Source organism: Oncorhynchus clarkii, chromosome 15 (genome assembly GCF_045791955.1).
Source record: "Oncorhynchus clarkii lewisi isolate Uvic-CL-2024 chromosome 15, UVic_Ocla_1.0, whole genome shotgun sequence".
In the NCBI taxonomy this organism is placed as follows: domain Eukaryota; kingdom Metazoa; phylum Chordata; class Actinopteri; order Salmoniformes; family Salmonidae; genus Oncorhynchus; species Oncorhynchus clarkii.
Window position 1 is genome coordinate 30228687 of NC_092161.1, and position 20898 is coordinate 30249584.

Below are 20898 nucleotides of genomic sequence, written 5' to 3' on the forward strand. Positions count from 1 at the left end.
TTTGGGATGCGCACTCAGTGATTAAATGAGAACGTCTGCAGGACAGACAGTGGGGCTGAGACCTGCCAAGTCGCTTTGTACTTTCCTCAGGGGAATAGACAATGATATCATTGTATCTGAATCCTCTGTGTTGTTTTTGTTTTTTTGTCACTGTGAATCATTACTTTACATTTCTGATAAATAGTGGTGTGTTGGTATTATCATTAAACCTTAAAGTCTTGGTACATTACAGGAGACCTAAAGTAGTGTAGTATAGTCTAGTTTAGACTATACTACACTACTCGGCATGGCCGATTAATTAGGGCCGATTTCAAGTTTTCATAACAATCGGTAATCTGCCTTTTTGGACGCCGAATATGGCCGATAACATTGCAATCCACGAGGAAACTGCGTGGCAGGCTGACCACCTGTTACGCCAGTGCAGCATCAAAAGGACCTTGTGGCTGCAAGGAGCCAAGGTAAGTTGCTAGCTAGCATTAAACTTAAACTTAAATAAAAAACAATCAATCTTCACATAATCACTATATTACTTGGTTAACTAGCTTGATGTTACTTGGTTAACTAGCTTGATATTACTTGGTTAACTAGCTTGATATTACTTGGTTAACTAGCTTGATATTACTAGGTTAACTAGCTTGATATTACTAGGTTAACTAGCTTGATATTACTTGGTTAACTAGCTTGATATTACTAGGTTAACTAGCTTGATATTACTAGGTTAACTAGCTTGATATTACTAGGTTAACCAGCTTGATATTACTAGGTTAACCATCTTGATATTACTTGGTTAACTAGCTTGATATTACTTGGTTAACTAGCTTGATATTACTAGGTTAACTAGCTTGATATTACTTGGTTAACTAGCTTGATATTACTAGGTTAACTAGCTTGATGTTACTAGGTTAACTAGCTTGATGTTACTAGGTTAACTAGCTTGATGTTACTAGGTTAACTAGCTTGATATTACTAGGTTAACTAGCTTGATATTACTAGGTTAACTAGCTTGATATTACTTGGTTAACTAGCTTGATGTTACTAGGTTAACTAGCTTGTCCTGCGTTGCATATAATCAAAGCGGTGCCTGTTAATTTACCATCGAATCACAGCCTACTTCAACTTCGCCAAACAGGTGATGATTTAACAAAAGCACATTCGCGAAAAAAAGCACAATCGTTGCACAAAGGTACCGAAACATTAACATCAATGCCTTTCTTAAAATCAATACACAGAAGTATATATTTTTAAACCTGCATATTTAGTTAAAATAAATGCATGTTAGCAGGCAATATTAACTAGGGAAATTGTGTCACTGCTCTTGTGTTCAGTGCAAGCAGAGTCAGGGTATATGCAGCAGTTTGGGCCGCCTGGCTCGTTGCGAACTGTGCGAAGACCATTTCTTCCTAACAAAGATGTAATTAACGTAATTAATTTGCCAGAATTGTACATAATTATGACATAACATTGAAGGTTGTGCAATGTAACAGGAATATTTAGACTTAGGGATGCCACCCATTAGATAAAATACGGAACGGTTCCGTATTTCACTGAAAGAAAAAACGTTTTGTTTTCAAAATGATAGTTTCCGGGTTTGACCAGATTGACCAAAGGCATGTATTTCTGTGTGTTTATTATAATTAAGTCTATGATTTGATATTTGATAGAGCAGTCTGACTGAGTGGTGGTAGGCAGCAGCAGGCTCGTAAGCATTCATTCAAACAGCACTTTACTGCGTTTGCCAGTAGCTCTTAGCAATGCTTGAAGCACAGCGCTGTTTATTAAAGTGCCTATAAGAACATCCAATAGTCAAAGGTATATGAAATACGAATGGTATAGAGAGAAATAGTCGTCGCGTCATAATTCCTATAAAAGCTAAAACCTAAAACTTCTTAACTGGGAATACTGAAGACTCATGTTAAAAGGAACCACAAGCTATCATTGTGAGAACAAAAAGCTTAGCTTTTTTTCATGGCACATATTGCACTTTTACTTTCTTCTCCAACACTGTGGTTATGCATTATTTATTTTTTTATTTGACCTTTATTTAACGAGGCAAGTCAGTCAAAAGAACACATTCTTATTTTCAATGATGGCCTAGGAACAGTGGGTTAACTGCCTGTTCAGGGGCAGAACGACAGATATGTACCTTGTCAACTCAGGGATTTGAACTTGCAACCTTCCGGTTACTAGTCCAACGCTCTAAGCACTAGGCTACCCTGAACATGTTTCTTTATTTATTTGAGCCAAAATTGATTTTATTTATGTATTATATTAAGTTAAAATATAAAAGTGTTCATTCAATATTGTTGTAATTGTCATTACGACAAATATATATATAAAAATCGGCCGATTAATCGGTATCGGCTTTTTTTGGTCCTCCAATTATCGGTATCGGCGTTGAAAAATCATAAACAGTCGACCTCTAGTCTAGTCTAGTATACACTCTTAAAAATGTTGGGTTAAAAACAACTAAGTGCTTGGTAAATAGTGGACCAAACACATATTGGGATTTATTTGATTTTTTAAAAACTTTTTCTCACAGCATCAACACCCAACTTGAAAAAAATCTATGAGTTGTTTGTGACCAAACTGCCAACTTGGGATGTTTTTAACACAGAATTTTTTGGAGTTGTATATACTGAACGAAAATATAAACGCAACATGGAAAGTGTTGGTCCCATGTTTCATGAGCTGAAATAAAAGATCCCAGAAATGTTCAATACGTGCAAAAACTTGTTCCTCTCAAATTTTGTGTACAAATTTGTTTACATCCCTGTTAGTGAGCATATCTCATTTGCCAAGATAATCCATCCACCTGACAGGTGTGTCATATCAAGAAGCTGATTAAACAGCATAATCATTTCACAGGTGCACCTTGTGCTAGGGACAATAAAAGGCCACTCAAAAATGTTGTCACACAACACAATGCCACAGCTGACTCAAGTTTTGAGGGAGCGGGTAATTGGCATGCTGACTGCACGAATGTCCACCAGAGCCGTTGCCAGAGAAGTGAATGTTTATTTCACTACCGTAAGCCGCCTCCGATGTTGTTTTAGAGAATTTGGCAGTACGTCCAACCGCCCTCACAACAACAGACCACGTGTAACCATGGCCCAGGACCTCCACATCCGGCTTCTTCACCTGCGGAATCATCTGAGACCAGCCACCCGGACAGCTGATGAATCTGAGTTGTATTTTTGTCTGCAATAAAGCCTGTTTGTGGGGAAAAACACATTCTGATTGGCTGGGCCTGGCTGGCACCCCAGTGGGATGCCTTGGCTCACAAGTGGGTGGGCCTATGTTTAGATTAGGGCTTAATTTATTTATTTCAATTGACCGATTTCCTTATATGAACTCTAACTCAGTAAAATCGTTGAATGTTGCGTTTATATTTTTGTTCAGTATCGTAAAGTATACTGTGGTATAGTACCTATTAGGTCCATGTCCCTGAAAGATCTCTGTACCCTCACAGCACTACTCATTTACATGTGTTCTCATTCAGATAGTACAGATTTTTGTTGTAGAGCGGTGTATCACGGCCCACAGCTATTTGTCATGGTAGCTGCGTAAGGAACGAGTGAGTGATGATCACTTCTGATACAATGGGATGGTAGTCCCCCTCCCATTGCCTCTGTGAAAGGTCTCTGCCTGTAATGATGCTCCTCCATCAAAACAGTGACGCCTGTCACACCTACCCCAGAATGAGGCATTGATGTGACACTCCGATTTATCAAGGCAGAGAGGAAAGAATGTGCCATATTTTTTGTTTTTTTTCTAACTAGTGGGCTCTAAAAAAAGTTCCCGCTTGCCCAGATAGGAGATGAATATATATATTGATTCATTACGGTACATATGAAAGCATCACTGGAGGCTATCTGTAAATACTGTAAGAGCCTGTTCCCTTCCCAAATGATGGGCCTATGGACTCTGGTCAAAAATAGTCCACTATATAGGGTAACAGTTGGGACGCACACTCTGCTTTGTTTGGTCAAACTGGCCTTGCCTGGCCTCGAGAGTACGGGGTTTGCCCTCTTGTCCGAGCTCAGCTCTCTAGCCGACAATCTGACAGTAGACGCCACGCTACGATTGTACTTGTGACAAATAGCTCTCTGGAACCTGTGGCGCGTACTAGATGGAGCAGAGAGAGGAGAGCAGCATGAACAAGGAGAGGGGAGCGTCTCTACTGGCACCCCTTTCCCGTATATAGGGCTCCTGTTAAAAGTAGTGCACTACATAGGGAATAGGGTGCCGTTCGGAACGCAGCATATAATAGCAGCAGCAGCGGAGGGCAGGAGAGAGAGACACCGTCAGCGGCTGCCCTTGCCCCGTGGAGCGGTGGTGAGGACACTGCCGTCTGTTTTAGTCACAGCACAGCAGATGCCAGAGTATCAATGTCATCTCTGCATACAATTAATGCCTTAAAGGGATACGTCGGGATTTAGCAACGAGACCCTTTATCTACTTCTCCTGAGTCGGATGAACTCGCGGACACCATTTTTATGTCTGTGTTCAGTATGAAGGAAGTTAGAGGTACTTTCGTGAGCCAAGGCTAACTAGCATTAAAGGCAATGACTGGAAGTCTATGGGTATCTGCTAGCATGCTAGCAGATACCCATAGACCCCCAGTCACTTGGCAAACGCTAGTTAGCAACTTCCTTTAAACTGCACACAATGCTTCAATGCCAAAATCCTGAAGTATCCCTTTTAAGCCTGTATTAGCGGGATCAAACGGAGAGCCACATTGTGCTATAAGGACGACAGCCATTGAAATGACTCAAACTTTCCTCGGTAGAGAGGAAAAAACACTGAGGTTGCTGTGGAGTGTTGGAAGAAATGCTGCTGCTTACCCAATGCAGCTTATGATGTAAACAGCACAGCTCTCCCCGGGAGAGGGAAAGTACTCATAAATACCAGCCTTTGAGACACCGAAAAGGAGAGGATTCCAATCAGTAAGAGTGAGATAGGGGGAGAGAGAGAGAGAGAGAGAGAGAGAGAGAGAGAGAGAGAGAGAGAGAGTGAGAACAAAAAGGAGAGCGTGAGAGACAGACCGAGGAAGTGAGAAATAATGAAATAAAGTTGGTTTTGTCGGGAGGGAGAAAGGGAGAGAGCGTGAGGGTAAAGCCTATGTTCTAAGCCAGTAGTGCCAGTGGCCAATTGAAATTCAGACTGTGTATCATCCATCCCTGTGTACTCAGACAACAGCACCTGCTCTTCAATGCAGCGAGGAGACAATGGTAAAGATAGGACAGCCAGTCTCTCTCACACTCCTCTATCCTTCTGTAATACCCCTCTCCTCTCTACACTGAGAGAGGAGGTGACTGAGAGACATTACACACCCTTGCAAGGAGAGAGAGCGGTGGGAAGGGATGGTAGGGTGAGCGAAGGGGCGGAGAGATGGAAGGCTTGATTGCAGCAGAGACACAGCAGTGAGTACATTAAGTTCTGGATTCAATCATCTGTTAGGCTGAGTGCACTGGGCAGGGCAAGGCAAAGAGCAGGAGAGACAAGGGGTGGGGCGCGGAGGAGAAGAGGGGAGGAGAGGAGAGGGGGAAAGAGAGGCGATGAAGCCAGTGTTCCACTCAGCACTCAGACATGACTGAGCCAGGGACCACAGGGAGAGAGAGAGAGAGAGAGAGTTCTGCTACTGCTGCTTCTCTCTGCACCAGACACAGACACAACCAGACACAGTCTCTCTTCTCACCAGCTAGCCCAGCAGCCAGATATCTGTCTGAGCCTCTGCCCTACCTTGCATGACCTCTGTTTTCCAGCAACACACTTTCTTCAGAAGAAAAGGAAGATTAGTGTCCGTCCATCTGACTGAACCCAAGGTGGAGGCAGAGAGAGAGAGAAGAGGCGTGGCGTAAGCGGCGAGGGCAACGCCCCCCCCCCCCCTACTGGAAGGACAGTGGTAGCTCCGCCTCCACTTCTGAGTCAGGACCCCTCTGCACTGTGTGTCCCCCAGGCGCCTCTACAGGACAAGACGGTAGACACACACACACACACACATGAGGAGCTGAACCAGAACCAAGGGCGCCAGCCAGACAGCCAGACAGCCGGTCAATCAGGCAGACAGCCACCGTACGGAGCTGAACAGCAGCAGTACTGCAGAGGATTTGGTTGAAAGCTAAATAGAGGAGCAGCCCCGCGGTGCTGAAGAGGATAAGGATTTGGGTTGGGGTAACAGGCAGTGCTGTAAAAGACCTGCGCCTCACTCAGAGGCACTCTACTCTCTTGGCCTCTGCTGCGCTGTGGGACATGGGGGCGGGCTGGAGGGCTGAGGCGGCACTGGAGTCAAATTCGCTGTGGAAACTGCCCTGCCGAGAGTTAGATTAGATAGTGCTTGGGTCTGACTGTGAGGATCTGATTGCACGTGTGGAGGGGGAGGGGGGGGGGGGGGGGGCTCGGCGTGGATACGGCTCTCTCCTTCTACTCCGTCTCCTGCCTCCTGCCTTCGTTCCCATTCTCCCTTCCATCCTCCTCCCCCCCTCCTCTCCCCCCTCCCCCCCTGCGGGCCGAGTGTTTAGCCATGGACCGAGGCTGAGTGGATGCTGCTGCCTGACAGGGTGTCTGTGAGGCGGCTGCCGTCTGTTCCTGAACCCCCCCTGATCCCCCTTCATGCCGTGCTGTGGGCTGGGCCATCGCCGGAGAGCACAGCTTCCATACGTGAGTCTGTTGCCTAATTCTATCAATTTAGCACCGAGAAGAGATTTTAATAGAGGGAGAAGGGAGAGGGAGAAAGTGTAATTGCTTTTTCCACTGAGAGGGCAAACAGAGGCGTCAGGTATTAGTCTTAGTAATGTTGTACTGTGTTCAACACCGCATACGCTAAGAAAGCATTTCCGTTAATGATTCCTTCTAGGAATACCTGTAGCTCGTTCAAAGTCGTGTGTGTGTGTGTGTGTGTGTTAAATCAAATCAAAGTTTATTGGTTGCGTACACAGTTTAAAAGATGTTATCGAGGGTGTAGCGAAATGCTTATGTTACTAGCTCCTAACAACGCAGTAAAATGTCCAACCAGAACACAAATAATATATCCCCCCCCCCAAAAAAAATAAATCTTATCAAGAAATGTTTTAAATGTCAGAAGGAATCCAATTAACCCAAATAGCACTGTAACAGTAATCCAACTGCAATCTATACATATATACACCAGAAGAATTGACACAAGATATACTCAGAATGATAGGTACAGCACTAGATATTAGAGTGGGCTATATCATGAATCCAGTATGTAAATAAATATGTGGTGTGAATAAACAGTGCAACTAAAATGGGTATAGTAATAGAAATAATAGAATGAGCTATGTCGAGAATACGGTATTTAAATACACAGTACATTTGGAAGAATTTAGCTTCCGGACTTGAGTCTGGAATATAAATGATTTAAAAAAAAAAGGTAGTAAAAATGTTTTATTGTCACATACACCGGATAGGTGCAGTGAAATGTTTTTTTGTTTGTTTCTACCATAGTAGTACGGCGTCCCTAGAGCAAATGAGGGATAAGTGCCTAGCTCAAGGGCACATTGACAGATTTTTCACCTTGTCAGTTCGGGTATTTGAACCAGGGACCTTTCGGTTACTGGCCCAACACTAACTGCTAAATATGTATGTGAAGGGTGTGTATGGACAGTGTGTGTGTGTGCGCGCGCGTGCGTACATTCCTGTATGCATGCAGGCACGTGCAAATGTTTGAGTGTGTGTATATATAATAAATTAAAATAGGATGCTTCATTTTCACATACACCAGATAGTATGTGCATGTATGCCTGAGAGAGTGAACACAGCAACAAGCGCACGCACGCACGCACGCGCGTGCACGCACACACACACACACACACACACTTTCTCTCTCTCTCTCTCTCTCTCTCTCTCTGTTTATCTGCAAGCTTAATTGTTTCTCTGTTCCGGCTGCACCCTCCCTGAGACTGCAGGGTCTTGCTGCGAGAAATCTTAGCGCTCGACTCTTAGCGGACTGCCAAGCTTTCGACCCATCCAGCCAGCCACACTAGGAGGCAGCTAATGCATCTTTTATTTAATGTTTATTTTGGGGATTGGACAGGGAGAGCTGAGGATGTCGTCAGTGGGTGGCATAGAGCGGTGTCCTCAGACTCCGCGCTGCAGACGCCGGACACATCCCACTGGGCACAAACGTCAGTTCAACGTCCAGTTTTGATTTACATTTGGTTCTGTTTATTCGTGCCCGGTTATAGACTGAAGAGATAGAAGTCTCTTGGCTGGCTCTGCACTCTCTCTCCCTGCAGTGTACTGTGAAACAGTAGCTACTGTTTCACACGCACACGCACACACACACACACACACACACACACACTACATAACACAGGGACTGCTGTCACCACTAGATGTCCCTGTAACCCCTTTCAGATCAGATGTTACGCACTCGCACACACACACACACACACACACACACACACACACACACACACACACACACACACACACACACACACACACACACACACACACACACATTTTACACATGCACCCAGCAACGCAGATTTTATGGTACTATAACCAACTCATGATGCATTAGTGCAGGAGTGTTTTCATCAGGTTCACCTTTGTATGAATTATGATGTCACCCCAGATCTCAATTATGATGTCACCCCCAGATTATGATGTCACCCCCCACAGAGCTTGGTTGTTAATGTGTACAGAATGTTCTCAGATTTGGCCTGTAGTTTGATATCATTCCATTATGACGTTTCGCTGGTCTAAATCAAAGCCAGCCATAACTAAATGCTTACAGTAGATGCAGGTTTTTTTCTGGATCAAAATGGGGCTTAGGTGGTGGGTGTGACAAGAGCGTGGCTATGGGCGTGGCCAATGGAGTGGTCGCTGATTGAACATTTCAGAGGCCCTCCCGTTGGCCGCAGTGACAACATTTGTCTGTTTTAAAACTAATTTCCTGTAATTCTACTCATTTTCCATGTAGTGGAGATACCATTGTGCAGTTTGATAGCAAAATTCCTGCAATTCTACAGATTTTCTCATGGGGCTAAGAGAAAATGTGCAGTTTTAAAGCTACACTGAACAAAAATAAAAACTCAACATGTAAAGTGTTAGTCCCATGTTTTTCATACGAACAATTTGGGCACAAATTTGTTTACACCCCTGTTAATGAGCATTTCTCCTTTGCCAAGATAATCCATCCACCTGACAGGTGTGGCATATCAAGAAGCTGATTAAACAGCATGATTATTACACAGGTGCACCTTGTGCTGGGGACGATAAAAGGCCTCTCTCAAATGTGCAGCTTTGTCACACAACACAATGCCACAGCTGTCTCTAGTTTTGACGGAGCGTGTAATTGTTATGCTGACTGCAGGAATGTCCATCAGAGCTGTTGCCAGAGAATTTCTCTACCATAACGTCGTTTTAGAGAATTCGGAAGTACGTCCAACTGGCCACACAACCACAGACCACGTGTAACCAGGCCATCCCAGGACCTCCACATCCGGCTTCTTCACCTGCGGGATCCTCTGAGGCCAGCCACCCAGACAGCTCATGAAACTGTGGGTCTGCACAACCGAAGAATTGCTGCACAAACTGTCAGTAACCGTCTCAGGGAAGCTCATCTGCATGCTCGTCGTCCTCACCAAGGTCTTGACCTGACTGCAGTTTAGCGTCATAACCAACTTTAGTTGGAAAATGCACACCTTCGATGGCCACTGGCACGCTGGCACAGTTGAAATCTTCCTGATTTCAACTGTACCTGGCACATAGAAGACAGCATGTATGGTGTCGTGTGGGCGAGCGGTTTGCTGATGTCAACGTTGTGAACAGCGTGCCCCATGGTGTCGGTGTGGTTATGGTGTGGACAGACATAAGCTACTGACAACGAACACAACTGCATTTTATCGATGGCAATTTGAATGCACATAGAAACCGTGACGAGTTCCTGAGGCCCACTGTCGTGCCATCTATCCGCCACCATCACCTCATGTTTCAGCATGATAATGCACGGGCCCATGTCGCAAGGATCTGTACACCATTCCTGGAAGCTGAAAATGTCCAAGTTCTTCCATGTTCTGCGTACCCGCCAGACATGTCACCCACTGAGCATGTTTGGGATGCTCTGGATTGATGTGGGACAACATTCCACAGGCCACAATCAACAGCCGGATCAACTCTATGCGAAGGAGATGTGTCGCGCTGCATGAAGCAAATGGTGGTCAAACCAGATACTGACTGTTTTTTTTATCTACACCCCTATCTTCGTTTTAAAGATATCTGTATTCCCAGTGATGTGACATCCATAGATTAGGGCCTAATTTATTTATTTCAATTGGTTGATTTCCTTATATGAACTGTAAGTCAGTCAAATCTTTGACCAAATCAAATCACATTTTATTGGTTACATACCATACGCCTATTTAGCAGATGTTATTGCATGTGTAGCGAAATGCTTGTAACATAGTTGTGTTTACATTTTTGTTTAGTGTCATTTCCTGGTATTCTAAATGTTATTCTAAATGTTGTGCCATGGCTTATGCTATCTGAATGGCTCAAACATCAAACTTGCAGTGAAGCAGCTCAACATCTACATCACATTAGACGTCTGATAGACTCCCATCCAGAGGGACACACAGATGCAACCAGGGCCAATGCCCCGCTCAAGGGTACGTCGACAGATCTCCCACAGGGTCAAAACCGAACCAGCGACCCATCAGCCCCAAGAGCTGCCCCTCAACCATCCGAGATCCCCCACCCACCCACACACACTGTCGTCACCCCCCCTCCCCCAAGAAAAATAAAATAATTCCATCCCCCAATTCACCAACAACCAACAAAATGAACAAAAGAGAAAAAAAGAGAAAGACAAAGGAAAACAGAAAACAATAATGCAAAAAACAAAAGACAACAAAAATCATAACAGCACGGCTGTTTGGACATAAGCAGCCCGAAAAAACCCTGAGATACATAGTCTTTGTCCCAAATGACACCCTATTCCCTATTTAGAATAATTTAGTCACTACATAGTATAGGTATAATGTGGGATGAAGCCATAGAGGTTGTACATACATTTCTATGGATAAATGACACTAGTCCAATCAGCATAAAACACATGAATTATGCTGCCAGTACAGCTGTTATAGCTACTACTATGTCAGACTACTTAAGTCTTTTAGCTGACATAATGGTTGTAAATTATCAACTGTGATGACGACAACAACAAAAAATCCTCATTTACCGCTCTTCCACAGCGGTTTCTGTTTAAGTCTAGGACCTCTATACCAGGCGGTGTCAGAGGGAAGCCCTAAAAATTGCCAAAGACTCCAGCCACCCCAGTCATAGACTGTTCTCTCTGCTACCTCACGGCAAGCGGTACCGGAGCGCCAAGTCAAGGTCCAAAAAGCTTCCTAACAGCTTCTACCCCCAAGCCATAAGACTCCTGAACAGCTCATCAAATGTCTACCCGGACCTGTTTATATCCATGCATTGTCACTTTACCTCTACCTACAGTACATGTACATATTACCTCAATTGCCTCCACACATTGACTCTATACCGGTAACCCCTGTATATAGCCTCGCTACTGTTATTTTATTGTTGCTCCTTAATTATTTGTTATTTTAAAAATGTTCTTCTTTATTTTTATTATTTTTATTAAATGTTTTATTTGTATTTTTTTACCGTAGTTTATTTTAGTAAAGACATTCTTAACACTTATCTTTCTTAAAACTGCACTGTTGGTTAAGGGCTTGTAGGTAAGCATTTCACTGTAACGTTGACCTACGCCTGTTGTATTTGGCACCTTTCAACAAATACAATTGGATTTGATTTGAAGTCACTTTGGCCATGTCTGCCCGGGACGCACACTCATGTTGCCGTGGTCTGGATTAACACTTACAAAAGAGCGGATTTATAATCTGAATGATGAGTGGATTAGTGCAGGGCTGCAGGCTGCAGGGGTTAGGCTTACTGCCCCTGTGCAGCTGGAGAGATGGCTGTTGTTCTACTCACGACACGGCATGCTGGACACTCTGAGCAGGGACCAAGAGCTCTCTGCGTGTGGGATGCTTTTGAAAATGCAGAAAGACGTTCTTTGTGGAAGAGTGACATGAATAAAGCATGTATGGATTTGTATTTTTGTGTATATATGGCTATTTTACTACTGTAGACTACAGTATATGGTGTGGTAAGAGCCCAAGCATGTTCAAGTGATTCTAGCTGCCTTTTGAACTTCCGAGACTGCTTCCTTCCGTGACACACCGCTCTTTCTATGTCACTCCTCTCACATGTTTCCAATATGGAGGCCCAAACCGCCGTTTTACGTCCGAAATGGGGCGGTACACAATTACGCTTGCGTTGGAATTTGGAGCGCAAAATGGGAGACCTTGCCTGGATGGGACTCTTGTCTGACACTGACAAGTTGCAGACGGAAGGGCCAGGGCGGTCTTAGACACTCTGCACGGAAACGGGGCTAATTGAAGACAGCAGGCCCGGTCAAACTCCCTTTATTTTGTTTGCTTTTCCTGGTTCCCGTTACGCAACAGGACCGGAGAGTAGTGCATTTGTAGCAGCGGAGGCTGCTGAGGGGAGGACGGCTCACAATAACATCTGGAACGGAGCGAATGGAATGATACCATTCCTCCGCTCCAGCCGTTACCACAAGCCCGTCCTCCACCAATTAAGGTGCTCCCAACCTCCTGTGATTTGTAGCCTGTTGCACGAGTTTAGCAACACAGTGAGTGTAGTAGCAGCAACAGAGTAGACACAACTCCATAGGGGCAGTTTCCCGGACACGGATGAAGCCTAGTCCTGAACTAAAAAACATTCTCCATTGAAAGTTCTTATTTTTCCAGGGCTAGGCTCAATCTGTGTCTGGGACACCACCCCTTACTGTCTTTGCAGTGTGAGGTGTTTAGTACTGTAGGTGGTTTGGTGTGTGTGTGCTTGTGCCTTTTAAGAGTATGCAAGGTCAGCGGTTGCGCAAGCTGTTTGATCATGATGTATTGCTATTCAATGCACTACTCTATGTGTGTCCATGTCAGTATAGAATCTATCTACTCACTGTCCACTCCTGGAGGAAATCCAGTGTTTCTTCACTTTTTAAGAGGTTATACTAAAACGATGCAGTAATTTTCTTCAAAGTATGTCACATTGGCTGGGTATGTGATGAAAGTGAACCTAATAAAGAGTGAGACACGAGACAAGCGTCAGAGCATTTCATGGAATACTTTATTTTTCCCTGAAACATAAAGTTGAGCTGCTAGTGGTGAGATAATCTCCCCTGACGAATGTGTGACCTGGAATTCCCAGTTTTCCACGCGTTAGGATGAGAGCCCAGAGCCGGAACGTCGGGCCAGAGCAGACACTTTGTATGGAGCTGGGTTTCCTTGGCAATGGATGAACGTTCCTCCACTTTTCCCAAGAGTGGTAGGGAAACGTCCGGAAAAATGGGATGGCTAATTGACCACAGAAGAAGACCCCAGGAATATCTCAGTTTCACGCAGGATTTTACAGGCTTTTCACATAATCTGTCATCTCTACCCTCGGAGTAGTGGAAACTGTGATATACGTCTGCGGAGGCCTTGTGTATGTATCGTAACTCACTGGTCTGGAAACACTGATCTCAATGAGACCCAGTGGTGGGTGTGATCAGAGACAGATCTGTAGGGAGTTAGGTACTGCTGTTTAAAAACACTCACCGGGCTGGGTTGTATACATTAGTGCACACAGCAGCAAAAATGTTTGGGAAAAAAAGGTATATTCTTTTCTTATTTGAGAAATTCAGGATAGCCCCCCTCCCCTCCCCCTGTTTTGGCAGAAGAGAGGAGGGGCTATCCTGGAAATAGTGAAGATGGTGGAGTGGCACCACTCTCCTTCAGCTCGTCCTTCACTACTGTAGATTGATGCTTAAGATCTTCACTTGTGTAACAGCATACTGGTGGTGTCTGGTCAGGCTCCTATCAAAATACAGCTTTCCTCTCTTTCTTATATCATTATCAACTCATCCTTAAATGGATTCTCCTTAGAAAAAAAATGAAGAATATAGTCACAAGTGCTTGTCGTCATTTATATTTGTGTGTATGCACTACATTTTCAGTTCTGTGAGTTCTGCAGTAGGGTTGCAAAATTCCCATAAATTCCCCCAAAAATCCCAGGTATTCCACAAATCCTGATTGGAATATTCCCGGAATCAAGACGGAATAAAAAAGGAAATCCGGAATCCTCTAACCATGATTTCTGGAAAACCTGAATTTTGGACAAATTACCGGAATGTTGCAATCCTACATCCATGACATGCTTGTTGGTTGGTAATATATGATTAATATGCAGTTCTTTTCATCACCCAATTCATTTCAGTCATGTCTCTGACTACTGACACATGTTAGGCTGGATTGGTGCTGTCACCAGAAAGAGCAAACTAAGAGCAAATGCTATCTGACACATTATTTTCATTAACCGTAGGCTATTTTCCAGCATGATAATGACATCCAAACAGAGCTGATGGGCAAGATAAATATCTACAATAAATACTCATTCCCCTTTAGTATTGGGTGCGAATGAAGAACCTCTGTGTCAAATCTGAATACAGTCGGATATAGGAAGGAAATGTGTGATGACTTTCTTCAGACAAAATAGAGGTGTATACGCTCTTAGAAAAAATAAAGAGTTCCAAAAGGGTTCTTCGCCTGTCCACATAGGAGAACCTCATCTGGTTCCAAGTAACAGTAGCACCCTTTTTGGTTCCAGGTAGAACTTTTTGAGGTTCCATGTAGATCCCTCTGTGGAAAGAGTTCTACATGGAACTCAAAAGGGTTCTTCTACCTGGAACCAAAAAAGGGTTCATCAAAGATTTCTCAGAGTAACCCTTTTAGGTTCTAGATAGCACCTTTATTTATGAGAGTGCACTTATGTGTTGATCAAATGCCTGGAAGATCATGGAGGCTCCACTGTTCCATTGCTCCACCTTGATACTCATATTTGTTCAATCAAGTCAGTACCGGAACAGTGCAAAGTACATACAGTATTCAGATCCCAATTCCAATTTCAGAGCTGTATTAAATCCACAGTTGAATTCCATTTCATGCCATCTACACTGACTCCTCCACTGTATACGACCCTCTGGCTTGTGCGTCGACGGCCTATATAGCCCATCTCTATAAAACACACAGAGAAATGGCCCATCATCAAGGTACCATTACGCACTTAGGGAGCGCCAGGCACGGCCCATGCCAATTTAATAACGGGCACCTCAGACCGCCTGCGCATCCACACTAAGTCAGGCGTCTCGTAAAAAAGGGAACAGATGCTTCTTAGCATCCAATTAAGAGTGGGGATGCAGAAGACTCCCTCTTCTCCTTCTCTTCCCTCTCCTCCGCGCACCAGGAGACGGTCATTAGCCCATATGGATACTTGAGCACAGTTAATTCGAGTGACAGACGTTAGAATTGTATTAGGGCTACATAAAATGTTACGTAAAGGCTACCATTAATTCTGAACCTGAACCTGTTAATTGTTTGTTAATGATTATGTAGGTCTAGGTTGTTTGGAAGGTGTGTGTGTGTGTGTGTGTGTATGTGTGTGTGTGTGTGTGTGTGTGTGTGTGTGTGTGTGTGTGTGTGTGTGTGTGTGTGTGTGTGTGTGTGTGTGTCCATGCATGCCACTGTAGAACAATTACTATCCAATATAAATTACCTACCTCAAAACGGCATCAAAACAGCAGTGATAGTTCCAAAACTAAGTCACAATCTTTTCAGTTGATCTGGATTGACATGTTGTATAAACAAATAGACAGGCGGCAAATGGAAAGAGAGGGGCAGGAGGTTGAGTGAGAGAACTTGTGAGCGTGAGAGAAGTTTATTGAGTAAGAGAAGGAGTGAAAGTGAGAGAGGCGGGCGAGATTGAGTTAGAGGGGTAAGAGTCAGTAAAAAACGGAGAGACGCCGAGATCGTGGTCAGATAGTGGGAGACTGGGTGTAATTGTGTGGATAGAGGATAGTAAAGGAAAAGGCTGAAGGGTTGGGAATGATAAGAGAAAACAGAATAAAACCTCATTCCTAGTTAGTTTACCCTCACCCCATTGGCTTGTCAGAGTACCTATCTCTGCTTGGGCGCCCTGGCAACAGGTGCCAGCCAGGCGAGAACACATACAGTACCCTAGAGAGAGGGGGGAGAGAAGGATGGAGGAAGGGGGAGAGAGAAAACGAGTTTGACGTGGGAGAGAAAGAGATGTGAGATCGAGGAGCTTCAGCAACACAGGGTAGGGTGAGGATCGACCTGAGAGAGAGGGAGAGAGAGAGAGAGAGAGAGAGAGAGAGAGAGAGAGAGAGAGAGAGGGAGGAAAAACCTAGACAGAGAATTGTCAGTAGATTTCCATAGCAAGTTACCAGGTCAGGTATTCCGGGCGGATGCTCTCTTGACTCTCTCACCCTCTGGGAGTGATGCTGATCTCTGATCTGCTTGTCTGAGGATAACTTCATAACTCCGCCCTCTGTTACCAGCAGAATCAGTGTTTTCCTCCTAATGCTTCCATAAGCCCACCCGTGGGAGCCACCGGCAAGGACCTGCTCAGCGATTGGACACTTGCTACGGTACAGCAGGAGGGCGGGTTATAAACCTGCCGGTTGGGGCGTTGCATATTCATCGCCAGCCATGAATACATAATCAGTCCAGGAGGTTACTCTGGACTACCGGGAGGAAGAAGAAGAGGAAGAAGTGGATCCAACTTTTGGAGGGAATGTCTCTACTTTCTCAGGTCTTGACAATGACGACGATTACGCTGCTTGGAGAACCGGAAAGGTGTTGACGCCTTGTTTTCTACTTGCCTTTCTTCTTCCTCTTTTCCTGTGGGTGTGTTTGCAGTGCTGCGGTCGGATGTGTCCGCCACTCCTGACAGATGTTGGAGTCGTCTAGAGCCGGGGAGGATTTTAATTTGACAGTTCGGAGGGCAGAAGACCCATGGCTGAGCTCCACCGCGGCCCCTTGGCCCTTACCCCCTGTCCCGCTCTCACCTGCCCGCCGAACTTGCTCCTACTCTGGGGCTAAGAGCATCTAAGGAGGGGCTCCTCTCTCCATCCATGCTGCCAGGCTGCTCCTGTTGCCATGCTCAAACCACCCAAGAATAAAAATGTATCCTGGGTAAGTGGCGTATGTGCAGGCGGTGCTCTGGAATGTAGGGCGTTTTCAGGGGAGGGCGGAAGGGGATGGAGGTGCTACCCTACCCATTACTTACCTCTGTGCTTTGACTTGGCGCTCTAGGCGCTCTTCAAACCCACAAACAATCACTTGTTCTACATTTGCTCTGTCAGATATCACATTGAATCATAGCAATAGGAACACATGGATATTTCAAAAGTATTTCATTGTAAATTGTGACAGAATTGATTGTCAGGAAAGTGTTGCTCATTCAGTGTTCATTCTAATAGCGGCATTTGCGAGTTTAATGTTTGTTGAGCCGTTCCCTCCCCCAAGGCAGAAGTCTACCATGTTTAAAGGTGTTCTAACACCGTCAGAAAGCAGATGATTCACGTATAGTTTTCTTCCAGAACAGGAAGTTCTTTTATTTTCCTAACCTAATTGAAAAAGCGCCTTCGCTGAAATTACATTGTTTGTATGTTAGTCCAGTTCGTTCATCGCCAGCTGTTATCTAAGCATGGAGTACTAACTACATTCATACATACTACATTCTGCAGTTGACATAGGCATTATTTCAATCTTCTAGCCCAGATTGGGGTTATGACAAAGTGACAGACAACAATAACATTTGTTTTGGGGATTTGTCAAGCATTTCTGTAATCTTCGGATTTGACTTAATCTCAAGGAGTTGATTTAAAAAAAAAAAAAAAAAAAAAAAAAAAAAACTTGAGATTCACACTGGTACCCTGGGGGTAGTTGATAGTGGCAGGACTGGAGTGCAACCTGGGATAGATAGCCGTGGTTTTAGTTTTCTCCTGAGCCATCCGATGGCTATTTCAGGGGAGGCTTTAGCGATTTAGGAATTATATAACTACTACATGCCCACTTTATGAGATCTGGCCATGCCCAACCCAGATAACAATCAATCAGTCCATTACTTTGTCTTTTCATGATAGCAATGTTTGTTGTTAAAAAATAAATAATGTTATGTCAACTTGAAAGTCAGTGACGTTGGAGATGCATGTGTGTTTGTCTGGGGAAAGCATTGTCTCCATTAGCTGATGAGTATAACCGGGAGGGACTCAGAAAGTTTACCATGAGCCCCATGATAAATAATCCAGTCATGTGATTGAAATGCCATTCTGGAAGCACAGGTTTTTTTATGTATTTTCGGTAAGCGGTAGACTACAGGTATTATTGCTTTGAGGTAGACTTTAAGTCATTTTAAAATGTTCATGTCTGCAGGACGGACAATGGGAAGGTATTGGGCGTATGCGTATACCTATTAGCGGTCGACCGATTAATCGGAATGGCCGATTAATTAGGGCCGATTTCAAGTTTTCATAACAATCGGAAATCGGTATATCTGGACACCGATTTGGCCGTTTTTTTTTGTTTTTTTTACACCTTTATTTAACTAGGCAAGTCAGTTAAGAACACATTCTTATTTTCAATGACGGCCTAGGAACGGTGGGTTAACTGCCTTGTTCAGGGGCAGAACGACAGACTTTTACCTTGTCGGCTCGGGGATTCAATCTTGCAACCTTACGGTTAACTAGTCCAACGCTCTAACCACCTGCCTTACATTGCACTCCACGAGGAGCCTGCCTGTTACGCGAATGCAGTAAGAAGCCAAGGTAAGTTGATAGCTAGCATTAAACTTAAAAAACATCAATCACTCAATCATAATACTAGTTAACTACACATGGTTGATGATATTACTAGTTTATCTAGCGTGTCCTGCGTTGTATATAATCGATGCGGTGCGCATTTGTGAAAAAGGACTGCCGTTGCTCCAAAGTCTATCTAACCATAAACATCCATGCCTTTCTTAAAATCAATACACAAGTATATATTTTTAAACCTGCATATTTAGTTATTGCCTGCTAACATGAATTTATTTTAATTAGGGAAAATGTGTCACTTCTCTTGCAACAGAGTCAGGGTATTTGCAGCAGTTTGGGCCACCTGGCTCGTTGCGAACTGTGTGAAGACTATTTCTTCCTTACAAAGACAGCCAACTTCGCCAAACGGGGAATGATTTACCAGCAGGCGCGTAAACATTCATTCAAACAGCACTTTCGTACGTTTTGCCAGCAGCTCTTCGCTGTGCTTCAAGCATTGCGCTGTTTATGACTTCAAGCCTATCAACTCCCGAGATGAGGCTGGTGTAACCAATGTGAAATGGCTAGCTAGTTAGGTGCGCGCTAATAGCGTTTCAAACGTCACTCGTTCTGAGACTTGGAGTAGTTGTTCCCCTTGCTCTGCATGGGTAAAGCTGCTTCAAAGGTGGCTGTTGTCGATGTGTTCCTGGTTCGAGCCCAGGTAGGAGCGAGGAGAGGGACGGAAGCTATACTGTTATACTGGCAATACTAAAGTGCCTATAAGAACATCCAATAGTATGAAATACAAATCGTATAGCGAGAAATAGTCCTATAATTCCTATAATAACTACAACCTAAAACTTCTTACCTGGGAATATTGAAGACTCATGTTAAAAGGAACCACCAGCTTTCATATGTTCTCATGTTCTGAGCAAGGAACTTAAACGTTAACTTTCTTAAAAGTGCACATATTGCACTTTTACTTTCTTCTCTATTTAAACCAAATTGAACATGTTTTATTATTTATTTGAGGCTAAATTTATTTTATTTAAGTATTATATTAAGTTAAAATAAGTGTTCATTCAGTATTGTTGTAATTGTCATTATTACAAATACATTTAAAAAATCGTCCGATTAATTGGCATTGGCTTTTTTTTGGTCCTCCAATAATCGGTATCGATATCGGCGTTGAAAAATCATAATCGGTCGACCTCTAATTCCTATGCTTGTTATTAGCTTACATGTATGCCCATTCACTGTAGTGATTGTCCTTAGAGTATGCATGTGTGCTTGCACGGTATTTGTAGGTTTGCACAATTGTTATCTGAATGTGCATTTACAAAACTATGTATGTCAGGCCTATTATGTTTGTGTGTGGGGGAGTGTGTTTCATTTCTGACTCTGGGCCAGTGCAGATGGATCAGGGGAGATTAGAGAGAGAGAGAAAGAGAGAGAGAGAGAGAGTGGTTTTGCTCAGATGAAATCAGCTAGATGGGGAGGGGCTTAGTCTGGTGCCCGGTTACCCACGAGCATCTCTGTTTTCCTCAAACTCTTCACCTATTTCTCTCTCCCAGTGTCTGTCTGTCTGTCTGTCTGTCTGTCTGTCTGTCTGTCTGTCTGTCTGTCTGTCTCTCTCTCTCTCTCTCTCTCTCTCTCTCTCTCTCTCTCTCTCTCTCTCTCTCTCTCTCTCTCTCTCTCTCTCTCTCTCTCTCTCTCTCTCTCTCTCTCTCTCTCTCTCTCTCTCTCTCTCTCTCTCACTGCTTCTTTCTCTATTTCTCTGCCTGTATCTGTTTCCGCAGGAGGCCAATAATGAGGCAGAGATAGCTATGATACCACAATCTCAACTCAAAAACTTCAATCTCACTCATTCATCTTTTCAATTATGTAAATAATTATTACCTCAATTAATTGTAACTGGGTCAAATGATATGGAGAGGTTAGATGTAGGGAACCTGAGGCTAGACCAGCTGTATAGCATCTGATTTATGCTTTAAGACATGCAGTCTTGTTTTGTGGTACATCACTATGTTAGTTCACACTCTTGTGTGTGCTTTTCGCAGGTTGACATTTATTGGGATGAGTCTCGTTCTGGAGGCAGAACTGAGCAAATACCGTTAGATGTGCCAGCTGCAAAGTCAAAATTGGCTATATTGTAAAAATGTATGAAAACAAAAATGTGCTTTTTGGTGTTA

At 43.9% G+C, this 20898-nt stretch overlaps 1 protein-coding gene across 4 annotated transcripts in view; it reads left to right on the forward strand.

Moving 5' to 3' along the window:
- LOC139367194 (voltage-dependent L-type calcium channel subunit beta-2-like) overlaps window positions 1–20898 on the forward strand; it is a 107428-nt gene that overhangs the window by 8138 nt on the left and 78392 nt on the right. Inside the window, exon 1 of one of the 4 annotated variants that reach the window (XM_071105352.1) lies at window positions 6500–6660. The exons of the other annotated variants lie outside the window; for them this stretch is intronic. Within the exon in view, the coding sequence (XP_070961453.1) occupies window positions 6613–6660 (48 nt within the window). The 5' untranslated portion in view covers window positions 6500–6612. Of the gene's footprint in view, window positions 1–6499; window positions 6661–20898 lie in introns of those variants that run through there. 4 annotated transcript variants of the gene reach the window in all.